The following is a 17,246-nucleotide window of genomic DNA, read 5'->3' as shown; positions in this document are numbered from 1 at the left end:
CGAGGCCCTGTGGGCTCAGATGACTCATACATGTCTGCCTTAACCAACTGGGAATGAAAATGGGGGTGTTGTGGTTTTTAGTAGGAATAACATTTCTATCAAAGAAATCTTTTTGGCAGGGCAATATCAGAGGGTATGAATCATGTCTTCTGAGTCACCTTTTCCTTGTCGTGTGGGTCCTGTTCTCTCTCCTTGAAGCCAGACCCTATCCCATTTCTTGGCTCAGGGAGAAACATTCCTTATCCCATTCCATGAAACAGGGAGGTTCCAGTTTCCCTCCCCACACCCAAGCAAAGGTAGAGCTGAATAGGGAGGAGGAGAAGCTGGAGAGGAGACTGGGGAAGGCAGGAGGGAAGCAGGATGGAGAGCCAGAGAGAGACCTGGAGGAGCCACCTGGAGAAGGGACATGTGTAGAAGCCACACTGGCCTCTCGGTCCTGGGCTGGGTGAAACAGTGTGTGTGAGAGACCCATGGGAGCTGAACAATGGTAGCTTGTACCTTGCTTTTGATTTTGCTCCTTCTGCCCCAGAAGGAGCTGAACCCTTTCTGTCCCTTTCCTATGGGTCCCCACCAGGAGGTGACATGGTGGCCTTGTGACAGACTTCTGGGCCTCAGTGGCCCTGCTTTGGGACAACCCTATTCGACTGGGTATTTACCCACGAGGGGATGGCTATCTTTGGGTGCTGGATTAGGAAACTATTCTTTCCCTTCTCTTCATTGCACACTAACTGTGTTACAGTTCCTTTGCTAGAAAGATCTTGTGTACGAGAGTATGTTTTGTCTTGCTGCAACAGATTGCAGAATGTATTTAGAGTGGGCAGGCTGGGGTTCCTGGGGTGTCCTTCACACTGTCTGATAACAAAGGGATGCTGTCATTTTGGCCCACTTACTCTAGGATCTATATCCATGGGACTCTCCATATATGTAACTAAATGTGTTCTTTTCTCCTACTGATTTTTTTTTATAAATATTTTTTTAAAAGATTTATTTATTCATATAGAACTGGGGTACAGGCCAGAGATGCGGAGGGTAAGAGTATTCACCAGGGACAGAGCGGGGAGCAGAACAGGCAGATCTATGAAGTACACTTCTGAGGGGAGCAGTGGGCGGGTCAGGAGAGGTCTGCCGCGCCATGTGGTCACCTTCAGGGCAGTCAGGAATCGAACTCATGCAGAAGTGGCTTAGGCTTCTTACTGCTGTGCTTTAACCTGCTGCGCCACCAGGGATGGCCCTCTCCTACTTATTTTTGATGTGAATTTGCTTGTTCAACCAGCTTGAGAGGAACCCAGAGGGTGGGGCATTTCCCCTCCACCACAGTAGAATCCATGTCCCATTATCACCAGGTTAGTGTGCAGGGAACACAGATTTTATCTGGAATGATACCAGGATAGCAAATCACAAAATGCAAAATCTGTTAACTTCAGACAGCTTAAATTCTCCATAAAGAAAAAAAAATAGGAATTAAAGGTTTGCCTTTGGAGTGGTGAGAAACAAGCAAGGAAAGGCAACATGTTATCTACGGCCCTGGGAAGGTGCCCAGTCTTAAAAGGAGAAAATTAGTTGGTTGAACTTTTGAAGAAGGAAAATGTGACTTTGAACAAAGGGAAGCTACAAAGTGAGAGCCCCTGTTAAGCTCAGGATGGAGTGAGGTGGAAAAAAGCAATTTGATGATTGCTATGGATAGAAAAGAAAGAGCTGCATTCTTTTAACTCTTTGCGTGGCAGCCTTCTGAATAGCCACTTTACGATTCTGATTAAACACACTGACTCTGAGCCAAAATTAGACTCTACCCGGTCTGAGTAGCACATAAATGATAATAGACCTATTTCCAAGTCGCACAGAACTGTCTTCTTTTTAACCACGGCATGGAATCTTTGAGCAAATTGTATACTAAGTGAGCTGGATTAATTAAAGGTGGAGGGAGGCAGAGTTTACGCACTGATTCCTCTGGAGGAATGCCCTGAAACACACAGTGACATTTCAATTATTTCTCTATTAGTATTCTCTGAATAAAGCCCCCCCCTTTTTTTTTGCCTTTGCTAGTAAGAACTGCTTAGTATGCATATTTAAATAACAGTCATACTGAATTAGTTTTACGAACTGGCTCTTAATATAATAGAGGCATTAAAATGTAGAGCAAAATGAGCAAGTCACAGAAAGACCTCCAAGCACAAGAAAAAAGCAGGAGGAATAGATAATGCAGTTTCTTTGCCATTTTCTAAGGCTTGGATTATGATAATGGCCTCGAGAGCAAATCACAGTCATTTAATGTCTAACTGCTCCAACTCTGTGAAAACCTATTTGGTGAGAAAGGTAGCACTGATCTTATTCCAATTCAAAGGTATAGATGTAGCTGCTTAAGATGCATGCTGCAAAGAAACCAGTTTAATTGCCAATCATTTTAAGGAGGAAGTTTTTATACCATTTCTAAAGGTCAATCTCATCTAAGCCAGTGAGGCCATAGTTTGCACCAAAGTCCTCCTCCCCACAATTAATGGACGGAAAAGTCTCTAATGAGTGAGGTGACATCTGAACTCCTTCCTTGTCATCCTATTTAACTACAAATAATTGACCTCAAGGACAAGGGGGACTGTGACAAGTGAACAAAGCAGTATTTACTGTGAGAAGAAAACTGGATTTTTTTTTCATTATAAAGACAAAGAACCATAAGGAAGAGATTAATGAGGATTTTACAAATACTCATCTAGAAACCAGCATGCATTTATGTAGTAGTATCTGGGGTGAAGACAGGGATGTCTCCATTCTGAGGTCCAGGAAAACCACTTACCACAAATTAACCAGGAATGGGTGCTCCAGGCCCTGCATGATCTGCAGTTCCTTGAAGACATTTCTCACTTCGTTGCGTTCCACGCACTTTTGTTTATTCATATACTTCATGGCGTACATTTTCTTGGTATCGTTCTTTTGTACAATGCACACCTAGTGGTACAAGCCAGAGTGAAGAGGTGACTAAGGAGATGATGGATCTGGGCAATGAGAAACTTGCTCTTGGAATGCTTTGCATTCTTTATTATTTGCACAGTCTCGGATATGCTAGTGGCCAGTTTTATTTCAGAGGGAAATTCATGTTTCCCTCATACCAGGTCAATTCTCGAAGTCCTTCTTTCTCAAACAAGTTTGCCTATTGGACAGCGTTTTGGAGAAAATAGCTGCCTCTGTGTCAGGAATCTCCCAGCAGTCACTGCTTTGGTGACTGAAATGGGTATGGCCAAATTGGTCAAGCTGAACAATACTGTGCAAAGAATTTCTGTTTGCAACTATAGGTGATATAAACAAAAATGACTGTAAGCCTTGGGAAAACACTAAACATAATGTCCATATTTTTGAGATTCTTTCATAGGTTCATATGTGATAAAACAGACATAAGATGATTTTACAATGCAATTTCAATGTGAAGTTGAAATATTCTTTTCAAATATATCTCCATCCAGAAACTAATAATAGGAATGTTCATCTAGAAGATTCTTCAAAATGATTAGACTTGCTATGTACATTTTTTATCTGAAAATTAAAAACATGGAACATCTGGGAAATAAACAGAAATCAGGTTACTTCTTTTTCATGTGAAAGGATTTCACTTTTAATGTCAACTCTTACTGAAGGTGCAGTTAGTACAGGCTGAAGTTGATCCTGGAATCTCATGCTTACCCTTAGAGAGAAAGTCTTAAACTCCAATGCAAGTAAATAGATTTGACTTGGAGATAAATCTGAGAACAGTGTATATTTATAAGTAGTTGCCTGGCACATAAATCCATTATAGGACCATCTCTGAATGACCAGTTCTGTGATCCCAATAACTAAATAATCTGAACATTTTGGAACTCTCTTTTCCAACCCAGCTGGTTGTTATTAATTTTGATGCTCACCTTTCCAAAACTGCCTTTTCCAATGGCCCGCAAGATTTCAAAGTGGTCAAAGTTGACTGTAAAGCAAACAAAAACAACATGGTGAGCGATTATCCCATATTCTTTAGTAGCTAAGAAGTAGTCAGACTTGGGCTACACCCACGTACCTTGTTGAAAACAACATTCCAGACTGCTGGCCCCTTTGTTCTAGGCCCATTCGCTCATCTTGTGAATAGCCCTTGAACATTGACATATTAATCATAGTGCCTAGGGCTGGCTCACAGTGATAACAGAGTAGAAACAGAATCTCTCTACCTATATGTTACCTAGTTGAGTGAGGGCTCCATGGGAGGGAATTACAGGATAAAGAGTCACAGCATAAATGAATAGTTAAGACTCCTAAATATCATGAAGGGAAGAAGTTGGAAGGCTGGAAGAGCATGGATGGCCCCTCAGTGACAGGTTGGGAGGGCCGTATCTCAGCACAGTCAGTGATGGACAGACCTGGCCCTCCACATACATGACATTACTGAGCACTGGCATTTTTTTTTTTAAAGATTTATTTATTTGTGCATACAGAACTGGGATATAGGCCAGAGGCTCAGGGGCGGCGAGAGACTTCACCAGAGACAGAATAGAGAGCAGAACAGGTTGATCTATGAAGTACACTGCTGAGGGGAGCAGCGGGAGGGCCAGGAGAGGTCTGCCACACCATGTGGTCACCTCCGGGGCAGGCGGGAATTGAACTCATGCAGAAGTGGTTCCAGCTTCTCAGTGCTGTGCTTTAACCCGCTGTGCCACCAGGGAAGGCCTGAACACTGGCATTTTAAATGCTTCTCCTTGTCTAACTTCTCACTAGCACATCCTTTTTCTTTTGTATCTCAAGGATTTCAATTTTCCCAATTAGGAAATGATCACACTCATGGGATTATAATATGAGCAGATCCCCAGGGCACAGATATCTGACTCAGCATGAGAATGTGTGTAGGAAGTTCAAGACAGGTGCTTGGAAGGTGACATGGTCATTCACATCAGTCATTTAAAATTTAAGCTCCTATAAGGGACCATGGTGGTGAGTCTCGGGTACTGTGGTGGTAGGAGAACTAAGGGGACTTCTGAGGGGAAAAATGAAATACTGTATAAAAATGAACAATGATATAAGAAAATAAATAAATGAATTTGACATTAACTCCACACCCCTGTATATCTCCCCACCTCCTCCCAACTTACCCTACCCCCCCTCCCAGCAGCCCCAGCCCCCAAATCAATTCCAGGGCCTCAGCAGCAGTGGTCTACAGGTGGCATAGCCTTTGGGTCAGCACTCAGGAAATGCTTGCTGAGATGAGTGGATAAAAAGAGATTCCCCCAGACTGGACAGCCTTGGGGATCTTGTCTTGAGCAGGTGTTCTGTTGTGTTTCCTGGATTTTGAAATACAGGTTTAGATAAGGCAAATCCCAGTTGAAGAATTGTAAGCTTTCTTCAGGAAAAAGGGTGAGATACTAGAAGTCACCACTCTTTAAAAGAACTATTTTACCTTTTTCAGAATAATTTGATTAGCTTCTTTTGAAGGAAAATAGATGCGTAAGGGGAATTCTTAAGGTCTTTTTAAGCTTTCTGTGGGTCAGAAATGTCTAGAATGTGACGTACTCATTGCTTTGTGACTGCTCACATCACGTCATTTCTAGCCCGAAACTTACTTGATCATGTGAGGCAGTGTATATTACAGACAGCCCTAGATTTAGTCTCAAAATAACGTGGCTTATGATAAATGACAGACTCTGAACCTTTTCCTCATCTATAAAAAATGAGACAGACCCTCCTAGATAAGGAAACATTTCTTAACAGAAAATGCTAACAAAACAATTTATTTAATATAGTCAAGTGACTGACTTATCTTCAAAATTCCTCAAGTTCTGAGCTTCTTTCATCCCCTAGATCATAAGCCCTAGAAAAGCAGTGATGAATATCATTGTGTTCACCTTGGTTTCCCTGGCAACTCAGAAAGTACCTTATCTTGAGGTCGATGAAAGCATAACTTCATATCTATAAACGCCTGCACAGTGATGTATGTGAGGTTGGTCCTTAGGACACCAAAATAAGCCAAAAAGTTTTACAAGACTCCCGAATAATCACTTCTCATGAATATGAACAGCGTGGACACTGGACCCTTCTAATAAAGTGTTTTAAACTGAGTCAAAGGTCACTAATGAAATATGGAACACATTTACAAATTTAGTAATGAGAGGCATATAAATTTTCAATGGGATGGAATACATTAGAAAAACCGGAAATGGGGTCTCCCTGGTAGTGCAAGGGGTTAAGTCTCAGCACTATGAAGCTAACCATAGCCATGCAGCAGTTCAATCCCTGGCCAGGAGGTGACCCCACATGTCATAGCAGATCTCCTGTCTTGCCCACTGCTCCCCTCAGCAATGTATTTCAGTAGATCTGTCTGTTCTGCTCCCGACCCTGTCTCTGATGAATCCTCTCACCCCACCCCACCCTGTCCCACAACTCTCCCCCAGCTCTCGTATGCATAAATAAAATAACTAATTTTTTAAAAAAGAAAATACCAGAAATGTCTCAAATGTAATTTAAGAGCAGAATTGCCTCTGAAGCTACTTTTGTTTCAGTTCTTTATATGTGTATACAAAGATAAGTACTAGATCATGATATAATATTTTGGGTATATTTCTTACTATTGGTTGTGATGAAAATAACCTGGAAAACACTTCTATAAGTTTTCTCTTGAATTTCAAAGTGTTATGACTTATGCAATGAATTCCTCACACTTATTACATGAGTCTGAGTTACACATTATGTCTGGGGAAGTGTTTAAAAATGCTTATTTGCAGGACTTATTTGCAATTTTGAGCAGATCAGGTAACTCATTGACTTCTCCACCAGAGGCCTAGCCTAGGATGTTGTGATGACATTTGAATCTCCAGACCTACAGCAGGTCCTAAAAAGCATAGTGCTTCATTATGCTATTAATCCATTTCATGAACCAAGTCTCTTTACAAATCATTTTGAGTTTTAATGAAAATGATAAAGGATTATCAGCCAGGTTGCTGATAAATTTCTACTAACTGAACAGGCTTAATTAAGGTCTGGTGAGGTCTCAGAAAAATGACAAGTCGAAAGTTTTAGAAAGAATGAATCTTATTTATGCCTTTATTTCTATTCATTTGAAGAAAGAACAGTCCCTAATCCAATATCATACTGTCTCAAGTAACTTTCATCTGTAATATAAAACCTGGGGAGAAAGCCAATGATACATCAAAGTGACAAGAAGGGAGAGCACTTATTCTATCCACTTCTTAAATATCCAACAACGGCATCACTAGTTAGGAGGAAGACAGCTTGGAAAGGCAGCCAAGTCTCATAAATTGAGACAAAATGATATTTGAAATCAGAATTGTGGGTTATTTTGTGAACAGTTCACTTATATTCCTTTTAAGACAGCCGTGCAAGTTGGGAGAGAAACTAAACTGACTTCCCAAAAAGCTATAGCTTTACTAATGAGTCCAAATATCCATGAAGCATCTGTGTGTCTAGGACTCTGCTAGTCACTATGGAAAAGCAAAAGGAGCTTGGGACTGAGAAAAAGCCTCAGGAAACTGAGAGTGACTTATATTCATAAGGGCATAATCTGGACACCAAACGGCCCTTGCCTGACTTTTATTTTAGTTAGTTTCATTGATTGTGTGTTTGGATTCCAATCTTCCATTTGTCTAGATTTAGGTAACTATAAATAAATACATTCAGAAATAAGTAGATAAATGAAAGTGACTGTGTTTGGGGTTGCACTGTCCTGTGACCTTCGAGGAGGGGAGAGAGATGTCCGTGGCATGGCTGTTGGCTTCGTGGTTTCCAATGAACACTGAGTACTTTGATGAAAGAAGCATGGGGCCCTCCCTGGTGGCGTGGCGGGTTAAAACACAGCACTTAAGAAGCTAAAGCCACTTGCGCATGAGTTCGATCCCCACCTGCCCCGGAGGTGACCACATGGCGTGGCAGACCTCTCCTGACCCGCCCGCTGCTCCCCTGTGCAGTGTACTTTGTCAGTCTGCCTGTTCTGTTCCCCACTCTGTCTCTGGTGAATCCTCTCGCCGCCCACACCTCTGGCCTGTACCCCAGTTCTGTATGCATAAATAAATAAATCTTTCAAAAAAAAAAAAAAGAAGCATGATTTGAGTCAGAGTTGTTGTGAGAACCTACTCCACCATGTACAAGATGAATGAAACTAGGAAATGTACCAGACCTTTCAGATCTTTGAGTTCTTGCTCACCATGAAGATTATTTTCTAATATAAGACTAATAGGCTTTCCATGTTAACAAAGCAGAAAAGCAGGAAGAAGAAAAACAAAATCGTCTAACGTCATCTTATCATTTTGACTACCTTTTTTCTGTAATGTTCTTTTAATCTTTTCATCGAAGTATACGTTATCCACAATTGAGCTGAAAGCTTTACCATAGTGCACTGCTATTGTGCATGATCCTTTAGTCTTACTCTTCAATCTCTCCCAGCCAAGAAGCAAGCTCTGCTACCTTTCAGCTTTGGCAGTTTTTAGCACATCTACTAAATCATATGATTTTGCTGTTTTGTTTTTTTTTCCCTCAGTGTTAGGTATTAATTATTGCATTTCCAAGAAGGTAGGTAGAAATTCCAAGATGGCACACACTGTCTGACCTTTCGGCTTTGTTCCAGCATGTTCCCAAATTTCCAATAAGCTGCATCGAATCTAATAATTTCAGTAAGAAACATTATTATGACTATTTAAATGGTACAAGTATCTGAGTCATGTGGTAAACTCTGGTTAGTTTTCCTTTCTTGTGCAACTTTTTGTTTCCCTGGAGTCAATAACCATGTGCTTGCTGACTTTCTATGTCCTTTTTCCTAATTCAATCTCAATCTTCTCTTTGGTTATCTACATTCCCTTTCAAAGAGTTCAAGTGCAAATCACATTGCCATCTCCCTGGAAACTTCTCTACCAGAGACTTCTGACTAAGCAGATGCTCTTTCTTCTTTTACCATTGTCAAATTGGGGCTCCCCTCACCCTCTGGTTCCTGGGGGTGGCTTCAGTTTTCTTGAATGGTGTATCCCTGCTTGTAAACACACTCTCTCTTTCTTGCTTTATTCCTTTGCCTCATAAGAAACAGCTTCGTAGGAAAGATTATACAGCAGTTACATTTTTGATTTTCACATATGAAAAATATTTTTATTCTACTCACACACCCTTGAGAGTTTGGCTGATTTGAATTTTAGGGTGGAAATTGTTTTCCTTCAGAGTCTGAAGGCATTGCTCTTCTTGGTTTCTAACTTCTGTCCAGTGCTATGAGAGTCAAATGGGAAAGAAGGCAGGGGGCCTGAGTACTCAGGATGCATTTACCTGGTACCCCTAATTTCCAAAGTGTTCCCCCACCCTCAGGGTGCTATCTCTTTCTCATTAAAGGAGTCTGCTGTCCAGAGGATGAACCTCAGTATGTGGTAGAGATGACTAGTTGTTTCATTTTCTTTTGACAAAGTGGGAAGGATATAACCAACTTATAAGCAGTTATTCTGATAATTTTTATCTGAGACTTCCTCTTTCACCTCTACATCCGGGGACAAACATGACTTCTAGATACGCTCAATTCCTGAGGAACGGGTAGAAATGTCTCACTCATCAGCTTTCCCTGGAAGTTTTGGCTTCCATTTGCTCTTATCTTACAAATTAGATGAAATGTTACCTACCTCAAAGGTCAGTGGTAGGGATGAAATGAGAGTATGATACTAGGAATATATACAGAGTATTATAGACACTCAATAAATGAGATATTTGGGTTTTTTTTTTAGTGGAAAATTCATTTGAGTCAGAGATCCATCTTTTTAGCATTAACTTGTGACCTTGGTTAGTGTTTTCTAAAAGTCATGTGTACACTCGTATTCTCACGGGGTGATGATTTCTTTGTTATTCATAATAGTATTATTTTCAGCATCAAATAGAATTCAAACAAATGCTATGAAATGTAAAGCAGACCCCAGTGGGTAAGGAATCCTGCTGTCCTCTTAAGGCAATTGAGATTCAACTTGGACAAAAGCCTACATGTGTCCCTAACCAGTCAGGTGGGTCAAAGATCACTGCCATCTACCTAACTACTCCACCTCAGATTCTTGATTTTGTTCCCTCTCTCTTATCCCATATGAAACCACTAATAACTCCCAATTATTTTATACTGAAAATAAATGCTGCACAATCTGTTTCCCATCTTCATTGCCACTTGGTTACCACAGGCTCTATCACTGTTCGCTTAAATGGATGATTGTCCTAATGAAAGTAGGTCACCTCTTTCTTTAGTCTCGTTACTTGTTAACTACATTAAACTTATTGAAAATTACAACTATACATTTGCATTTCACATATCAGAAATCCCATACCCCCAAAAGAAACTAGGGGAGAAGAGGAGACCAATATTTGGGAGCTCTTACTTTATCTTTACCAAGTAAGGGCCCTAAAATATCATTCTGACAATCGTCAGAACAATTCTTAAACATTCCATGGATGCTCTCTTTCTAGTCCCACAAACTAGACTACTCTTCTCTCCCCACAGAGATGAGAAAAATGGAACCAGAGAGGCAAACAGTGGTCTCAAAGTTTTTTCTAAAAAATAGGAAAAAAAATTCTAAAAATAGAAAAAATTCTAATTCTATAATACTTAAAATATGAAATGCACACAAGAAAGGTTATAATAATAGAACTAAGATGTGGGGTAGTTTCAGCTTTAGGAGAAGCTTATTACAGTGCCCTCATTTCTCTCTTTTCATTGCAAACTAAAAAAAAAAGTCACCATAGCTTGGCGTGTGTCCACAGAGACGGTCTGGGAGCCACTTGCACAGACTGTAACTCTGATCCCAGGGTAATAGTTAAGGCTGCAAATCAGCTCTAGAGTGGATCACTCGTAATCCACTGGTGCAGGTTTCCTCAGCTGTCTCAGTCCTTTACCATTCCGAAGGGTGGCAGCAACAGTTGCTGCTGAGACACGAGGAAGCTGGCAGGTCCTTTCAGAATGTTTGGAGCTTCTCCAGAAATGCAGCCTCCAAGGCCAGTTGATGGCATCTGCTTGAATAGTCAGCACTTCCTTTTATGAAACACGGTGCCCCAGGGAGTCTGGGATTTACTGACACCCCTTACTGGTGCCAAGACCAAACAATGGGCACCAGCAGCTTCTTTCCTGCTGCCGGGACCCTGATTCATGAATCTGCTCAGAAGTCAGAAATACACTGCCCCTTTCTTTAGAACAAATGATGAGGTAGAACAGGGGGCAGTATGGGGACCAGTGTTCCCATTTTGGGGTGTCCTTCAGTTGAATAAATTCCCCTAGTAGGAAATAAATTCTACCTAATAATATTTCAAATGAATTATAGGTTGTGACCATTTAATTGAATCCGGTTGGTATATCTATCAAGTAGTAAGTGTTACAGAATCATACATGATCTCTTCTAAAACACTAAGTTTTACCTTAAAAAAAATTTATTTACTTATGCATACAGAACTGAGGTACAGTTCTGTATGCATAAGTAAATATGCACCCAGAGGTGCAGGGGTGGTGAGGATTCACCAGAGACAGAGTGGGGCGCAGAACAGGCCGACTGATGAAGTACACTGCTGAGGGGAGCAGTGGGCGGGTCAGGAGAGGTCTGCCGCGCCATGTGGGTCACCTCTGGGGTGGGTGGGGATCGAACTCATGCTGAAGTGGCTTTACCTTCTTAGTGCAGTGCTTTAACCCACTGTGCCACTAGGGAGGGCCCTAAGTTTTACTTTTTAAAATGACATACCATTATTTTACAACCTTTTCAACATTTTTACAATAAAGGATGTCTCCCCTCAGGTGTGGTCATTATAGTTTTCCCACCACCAAAGCACCCATAGTCCTCTACCATAGTCCACTGTGCTCTCCTCCCCCATACCTGTTTCCTCTCTACTTCCTTCCTCCTCCCTGTACTCCCAACTGCCTCAGGTCTTCTGGATCACTTCACTTAGGATAGCTTTCTAGTTCCATCCATGCTGCCACAAATGGCATGAGGTTATCTTTTTGATCACTGAGTAGTATTCCAGTGTGTGTGTGCTTGACATGTTGATTCCCTCATTTATTTTTGCTGGGGCATTTAGGTTGTTTCCATATCTTGGCTATTGCAAATACACTGCTATGAACACAGGAATGCACTAAATTTCTTGGGCCATGTACTTCTACTGAGTCACACTGATCAACCAAAAGAATTAACCAAAAGAACTATCGCCTTGCTCAACCTCTCAGTTTAAAGTTAGAAAGTTATAGATGGACGTTAGAGAGAGAGAGCCCCCACCCCCGCACATGTAAACACATGTCTGAGAATGATTTAGAGCAGGGGTTATCACAGAATGATCCACAGGCCAGACCCAGCTCACCATTGTTTTTTGTTTGGTTTGTAAGTTAAGGATGGCTTTTAATATGTTTATAGGTTTATTTTATTAATTTATGCATATAAGAGCAGGGCCAGAGGTGTAGGGGGTGAGAGTATTCACCAGAGACAGAGTAGGGAGCAGAACAGGTAGATCTACTGAAATACACTGCTGAGGGGAGCAGCGGGCGAGACAGGAGAGGTCTGCTGTGCCATGTGGTCACCTCCCTAGCCAGGATTGAACTTGGGCTGCAGTGGCTGCTGATAGCTTTATAGTACTTAACCCTTTGTGCCACAAGGGAGGCCCTTTTTATATATTTTAATGCCTGGGGGGAAAATGAATAGTTTGTGACAATAAAAACAATAGGAAATTCAAATCTCCAAGTATAGAGCCACTTGCATTTGTGTCTTCATTATTTCGGGCTGCTTTCATGCCATAGTGGCTGAGCTGGTGTTGTGACAATGGCAATTATGTGAATAACAGAATATGTGCAATATTGTGAGATGCTGTGATTTACAAAGAAAGGTGTATTGGATCATTCTGAGGACTGAATATACATTTCTCCTATATATTTGGTTTCTCATGCAGCTTTCTGGTCTACAGTTTAGAACACCGTTGTAATTTCATAAGCTTTGAAAGTGATCAATGTGTCATTGTTTATGGTAATAAGGTGACTTTTGAGAAGCATGCAAGGGGCTGGTTGGCAGTGCAAGCCACCAGAGTGAGATTAGAAGGTTGGAACTTCCACCCCTCACCCTGGAGATGGAGTTCAATCAGCAAAGGCCAAGGAGATAATTAATTCTGTCTCTGTACGGAAGTCTCCATGAAAACCCCAATAAGGATGGAGGTGCTGGGGCCTTCCTGGTGGTGCAAAGGGTAAATTTTCAGTACTGTGAAACTATCTGCAGTCACTGCACCATGAGTTGGATCCCCGCCAGGGAGGTGACGCACATGGCTCCACAGACCTCTCCTCTCTTGCCCACTGCTCCCCTCAACAGTGTATTTCAGTAGATCTGATGCTTGTTCTGCTCCCCACTCTGTCTCTAGTGAACCCTCTCATTCCCCACACCTCTGGCCTACACCTTGGTTCTTGTATGCAGAAATTAATAAATAGAGGTGCTGGGAAAGTAGCATGCCAGGGGAGGGCATGGAAGCACCCATCTTCCCATGCCTTGCTTTGTGCATCTCTTCCATCTATTTGTTCCTAAGTTAGAGCCTCTTGGAATAAATTAGTAATGTGGTGAAATGTTTCTCTGGGTTCTGTGAACTGCTTTGGCAAATTAATTGAACCTGAAGTGGGACTTGGCAGTCTCTGATTTATAGCCAGGCATCAGAAACACAGGTGACCATGTGGGCTAGAGACTAGCCCCTAAGGGAAACATTCTTGTCAGAGCAAGCCCTTAACTTGGAGGATCTGATGTTACCTCCATGTGGATGTGTCAGAATTAAGTAGAATGACAGGACACCCAGCTGATCTGTGAAGAATTACTTGATGTGATGCAACCCCACCCCCAAATCTGACACATGAAAAATTGAGTTCAGGAACCCAAAAGAACTGCAAAGCATAAAATAGTTACCCTCTGTCCTATCATGAAAAAAGTACCAACTCCTGTTTTAAATCATTCTCAGAAATCATAAAAATACAGGTTCCTGAGGTTAAAAAAAAATGTTAATGTTACTTACTTTACTGTAAATGTGCCTCCAGATAGGAAAGAAGAAATTGTTCAGGAGGAAAATACAAAGCATGTGCCAGTGTATTGAATTCAAAATGTAGAGTCATAAATTTTCCAGGCCTTTCATCACATAAACTATGGTCAATGTCCTATTTTCTCAAGAATATTATTCCATCAGTGTTTTTTTAATGTGTGTATATCCAAAGGAAATTGTCCTGTGGCAGATGAAATGCCAGAAATTGTCTTAGAGCAATGGGGACTATAAGTCTCTTGTGACTCTTAGGCCCTGAATTGGCGAATTAATGGCTAACACTGGCCACAGAAACTAACTTTTTACTGGCAGCACTCAGGGATTGGCTCCCCTGAAGCCCTTCTGTCCGGTTTTCATTAAAGACCAGTCAGATGATCCAAACACTGAAAACAGTTTTACACATTTTGTTTTCTCAAGCATGGTGTTTAAAGATGAGAATGAAATATAGCTTTTGATAGGGTAAAATGTTAGCTTACCACAAGCATTATTTAACATTCAGCAATGACTTTATCACAATTTGTTTAATAGACACTCTCTGACTGAAAATTAAAGAAAAAATAAAGATGTAATAAATTATCTCCAAATGCAAGTCCTAGTGGACTAGACATCTCCAACATTTCAGAAGTTAATGGCACTACTTTGTCATTTACTCATTACCCAGTTCAATGGAAAAAGAGTAACTATGGTCAAGATGTTTTGTTTCCCAAATTGCAAGTCACAGAATATCATGCCACAAGGTATTGAAAAATTATCCACAAAAATGGGTCTATTTTGTGGGCAGAAGAGTTAAAAAGACACTTCTCCAAAGAAGAAATGCAGATGGCCAGCAGGCATATGAAAAAATGTTCAACATTACTTGTATTAAGGGAAATGCAAATTAAAACCACAATGAGACATCACCTCACCCTAGTGAGAATGGCACATCTTAAGACAACTAGCAACAACAAATGTTGGTGAGGATGTGGAGAAAAGGAACGCTCCTGCACTGCTGGTGGGAATGCAAACTAGTACAACCACTATGGAAAACTGTTTGGAGGTTCCTCAAACTGCTAAACATGGAGCTTCCCTATGACCCAGCAATCCCACTCCTAGGTATCTACCCAAAAGACACAAAAACACTGATTCAAAAAGATACCTGCACTCCCATTTTTATTGCTGCATTATTTACAATTGGAAAGACATGGAAACAGCCCAAATGCCCAAAAGTAGATGACTGGATTAAAAAGAGGTGGTACATATACACAATGGAATATTACTCAGCAACCAAAAAAAAAAAAAACTTTTACATGCCTTTTGTAGCAACATGGATGGAGCTGGAAAAGATCATGCTTAGTTAAATAAGCCAGAAAGAAAAGTAAAAATACTGGATGGTTTCACTCATAGCAGGCAAGAAACTAGTAACGGACCAGGCGAGAAAATAATAGCAATAATGAACAACTACACATCAGAGACATTTTATGGGGTAGAGTGGGGCATGGGATCAAGAACAGTGCGGGGAAGGAAATGCACTGGACTATGGTGATGGCACATGGGTGACTTGGTGATGGGAAGCCCATGGGTATTACAACTGAGATGGAAAATGCACAAATGATGTAAAAATAAACTATTATATTATTTTTTAAAAATGGCTCCATTTTGAAATAAGTTTGAGAAATAGTAGACCTCTGAGTTTCCAATATTGCAGAGCATTTCAGAGCCTTCAGTGGTCTAGTAAGCAGTGTGAATCTCCAAAGGCAGGATGTCACTTTCCTAAATTTATCTGTGTAGATTCTCCTAAGTGTGTATGTAAAATATTGCCCAGGGAACAAGCAAATTGGAATCACTTGTTCAGTCCATGAGGTCTGTTTTCTTGGCTGTCTCGTTTGACTCTTCTAATCCCTTGGAGTAGGGAAATAAAGTTCTCACAAGTTAAAAGCATGTTTGTTGCTAATAGACAGTTGGATCTGAAGTTACTCATGACAAATGCCTTTATTAAATATTAGACTATCCCAGATGACTTAATTTTGTAAGAAACTAAGTCTTGCCAGAGAAATTTCCCTTTTACTTTCCCAATCATTTTAATGCAAAATAGGAAGGATAAACTCAGGCAATTTTAGTCCAGGTTCAGAGGGGAAAGTCTGAAATTCATCTGCCTACCTAATTAGGTACAAATATGCAATGCATAGACATTAAAATAACAAAGGAAATTCTCCAAGTCCTTCATAGCTGGAATCAATTCAGTAACCTCCCATTTCTTTTGGCTTGCAAATCTGTGACCAATTTTCTTGGACCAATGTTTTAAAGTACCCCATTGCCTCTGTCACAGAAGAAGATGCAGGAAAACTGGAATCAGCCACATATCCAGGAGACCAGTGTTGCCAAATAAAAGTAGAACAGTGAGTTTTCTGCAGGTCTAAAGAAGAATGCAATAATTGAGCTCTCTGCAAACTCACAGCATTGATGAACCCTTGGTAGCAGCTTTCAAACCTAAGGCCAACTTTTCTTTGCTGTTATACTCCAGAAGATAGCTGTCTCTTGGTTTAGCAGAACCAACTTTATCACTTTAACAGTCTCTGGATATGTTTAGGCTATTTGGTATGGTCTATTAGACCCCACAGCTTAAAATAATTATAAGACTCTGTTGCCTAGACCCTGAACTATAAATAGGTTCATTTTCTCCAGTTTTAAAGGATTTATTTTTCCAATCAACCTGAGAACCCCAATAATTGGACTTTTAAGATATTGATTTTTTAAAAATAAAACAAAAATAAAAAACAAACAAAAAGCATGACCTTAGATAGTGAAAATAAAGTAACAAAAGGGAAATGGTGAAAATACTAACAAGTGTCCTTTATATTCCTTTTCTTACAAAACATGTAAAATGTCTTTCTATAACATTAATTATTTCTCAGGGGGTTGTAGGGTCATTAAGTGTGAGCCACAATTGTCAGCATGTTCCTTGACTGATATTAGTCACTTTCATACACAAGTCAGAAAAAAGGTAGTTAAGCGAATTTTTTTAGCCCATTGAGTTCTTGATTTTGCTTTAAGTGAAATTATAACCTAGGGGTTAAAAGAAAAATCAGATAAGATTGTATTTATGCAGTTTTTGAACATGGCTTATTATTATTATTTTTTAAGATTTATTTATTCATGCAGAACTAGGGTACAGAGGTCTGCCACGCCATGTGGATCTCCTCTGGGGCAGGCTGGAATCGAACTCATGCGGAAGTGGCTTTAGCTTCTTGGTGCTGTGCTTTAACCCGCTGTGC

At 40.6% G+C, this 17,246-nt stretch overlaps 1 protein-coding gene across 1 annotated transcript in view; it reads right to left on the bottom strand.

Moving 5' to 3' along the window:
- Positions 1-17,246, bottom strand: part of STK32A (serine/threonine kinase 32A) — a 114,956-nt gene that overhangs the window by 85,400 nt on the left and 12,310 nt on the right. Inside the window, exons 3-4 of the mRNA XM_004686555.2 lie at positions 3,888-3,943; positions 2,789-2,940 (exon numbers count right to left, since the gene is read on the bottom strand). Coding sequence (XP_004686612.1) covers positions 2,789-2,940; positions 3,888-3,943 — 208 coding nt within the window. The remainder of the gene's footprint in view (positions 1-2,788; positions 2,941-3,887; positions 3,944-17,246) is intronic.

The sequence above is a fragment of the Condylura cristata genome, unplaced genomic scaffold, assembly GCF_000260355.1.
Source record: "Condylura cristata isolate star-nosed mole 26May11 unplaced genomic scaffold, ConCri1.0 scaffold00021, whole genome shotgun sequence".
Taxonomy (NCBI): domain Eukaryota; kingdom Metazoa; phylum Chordata; class Mammalia; order Eulipotyphla; family Talpidae; genus Condylura; species Condylura cristata.
Note: the sequence above shows the minus strand (reverse complement) of the source record. Positions and strands in the feature narration are given on the sequence as shown.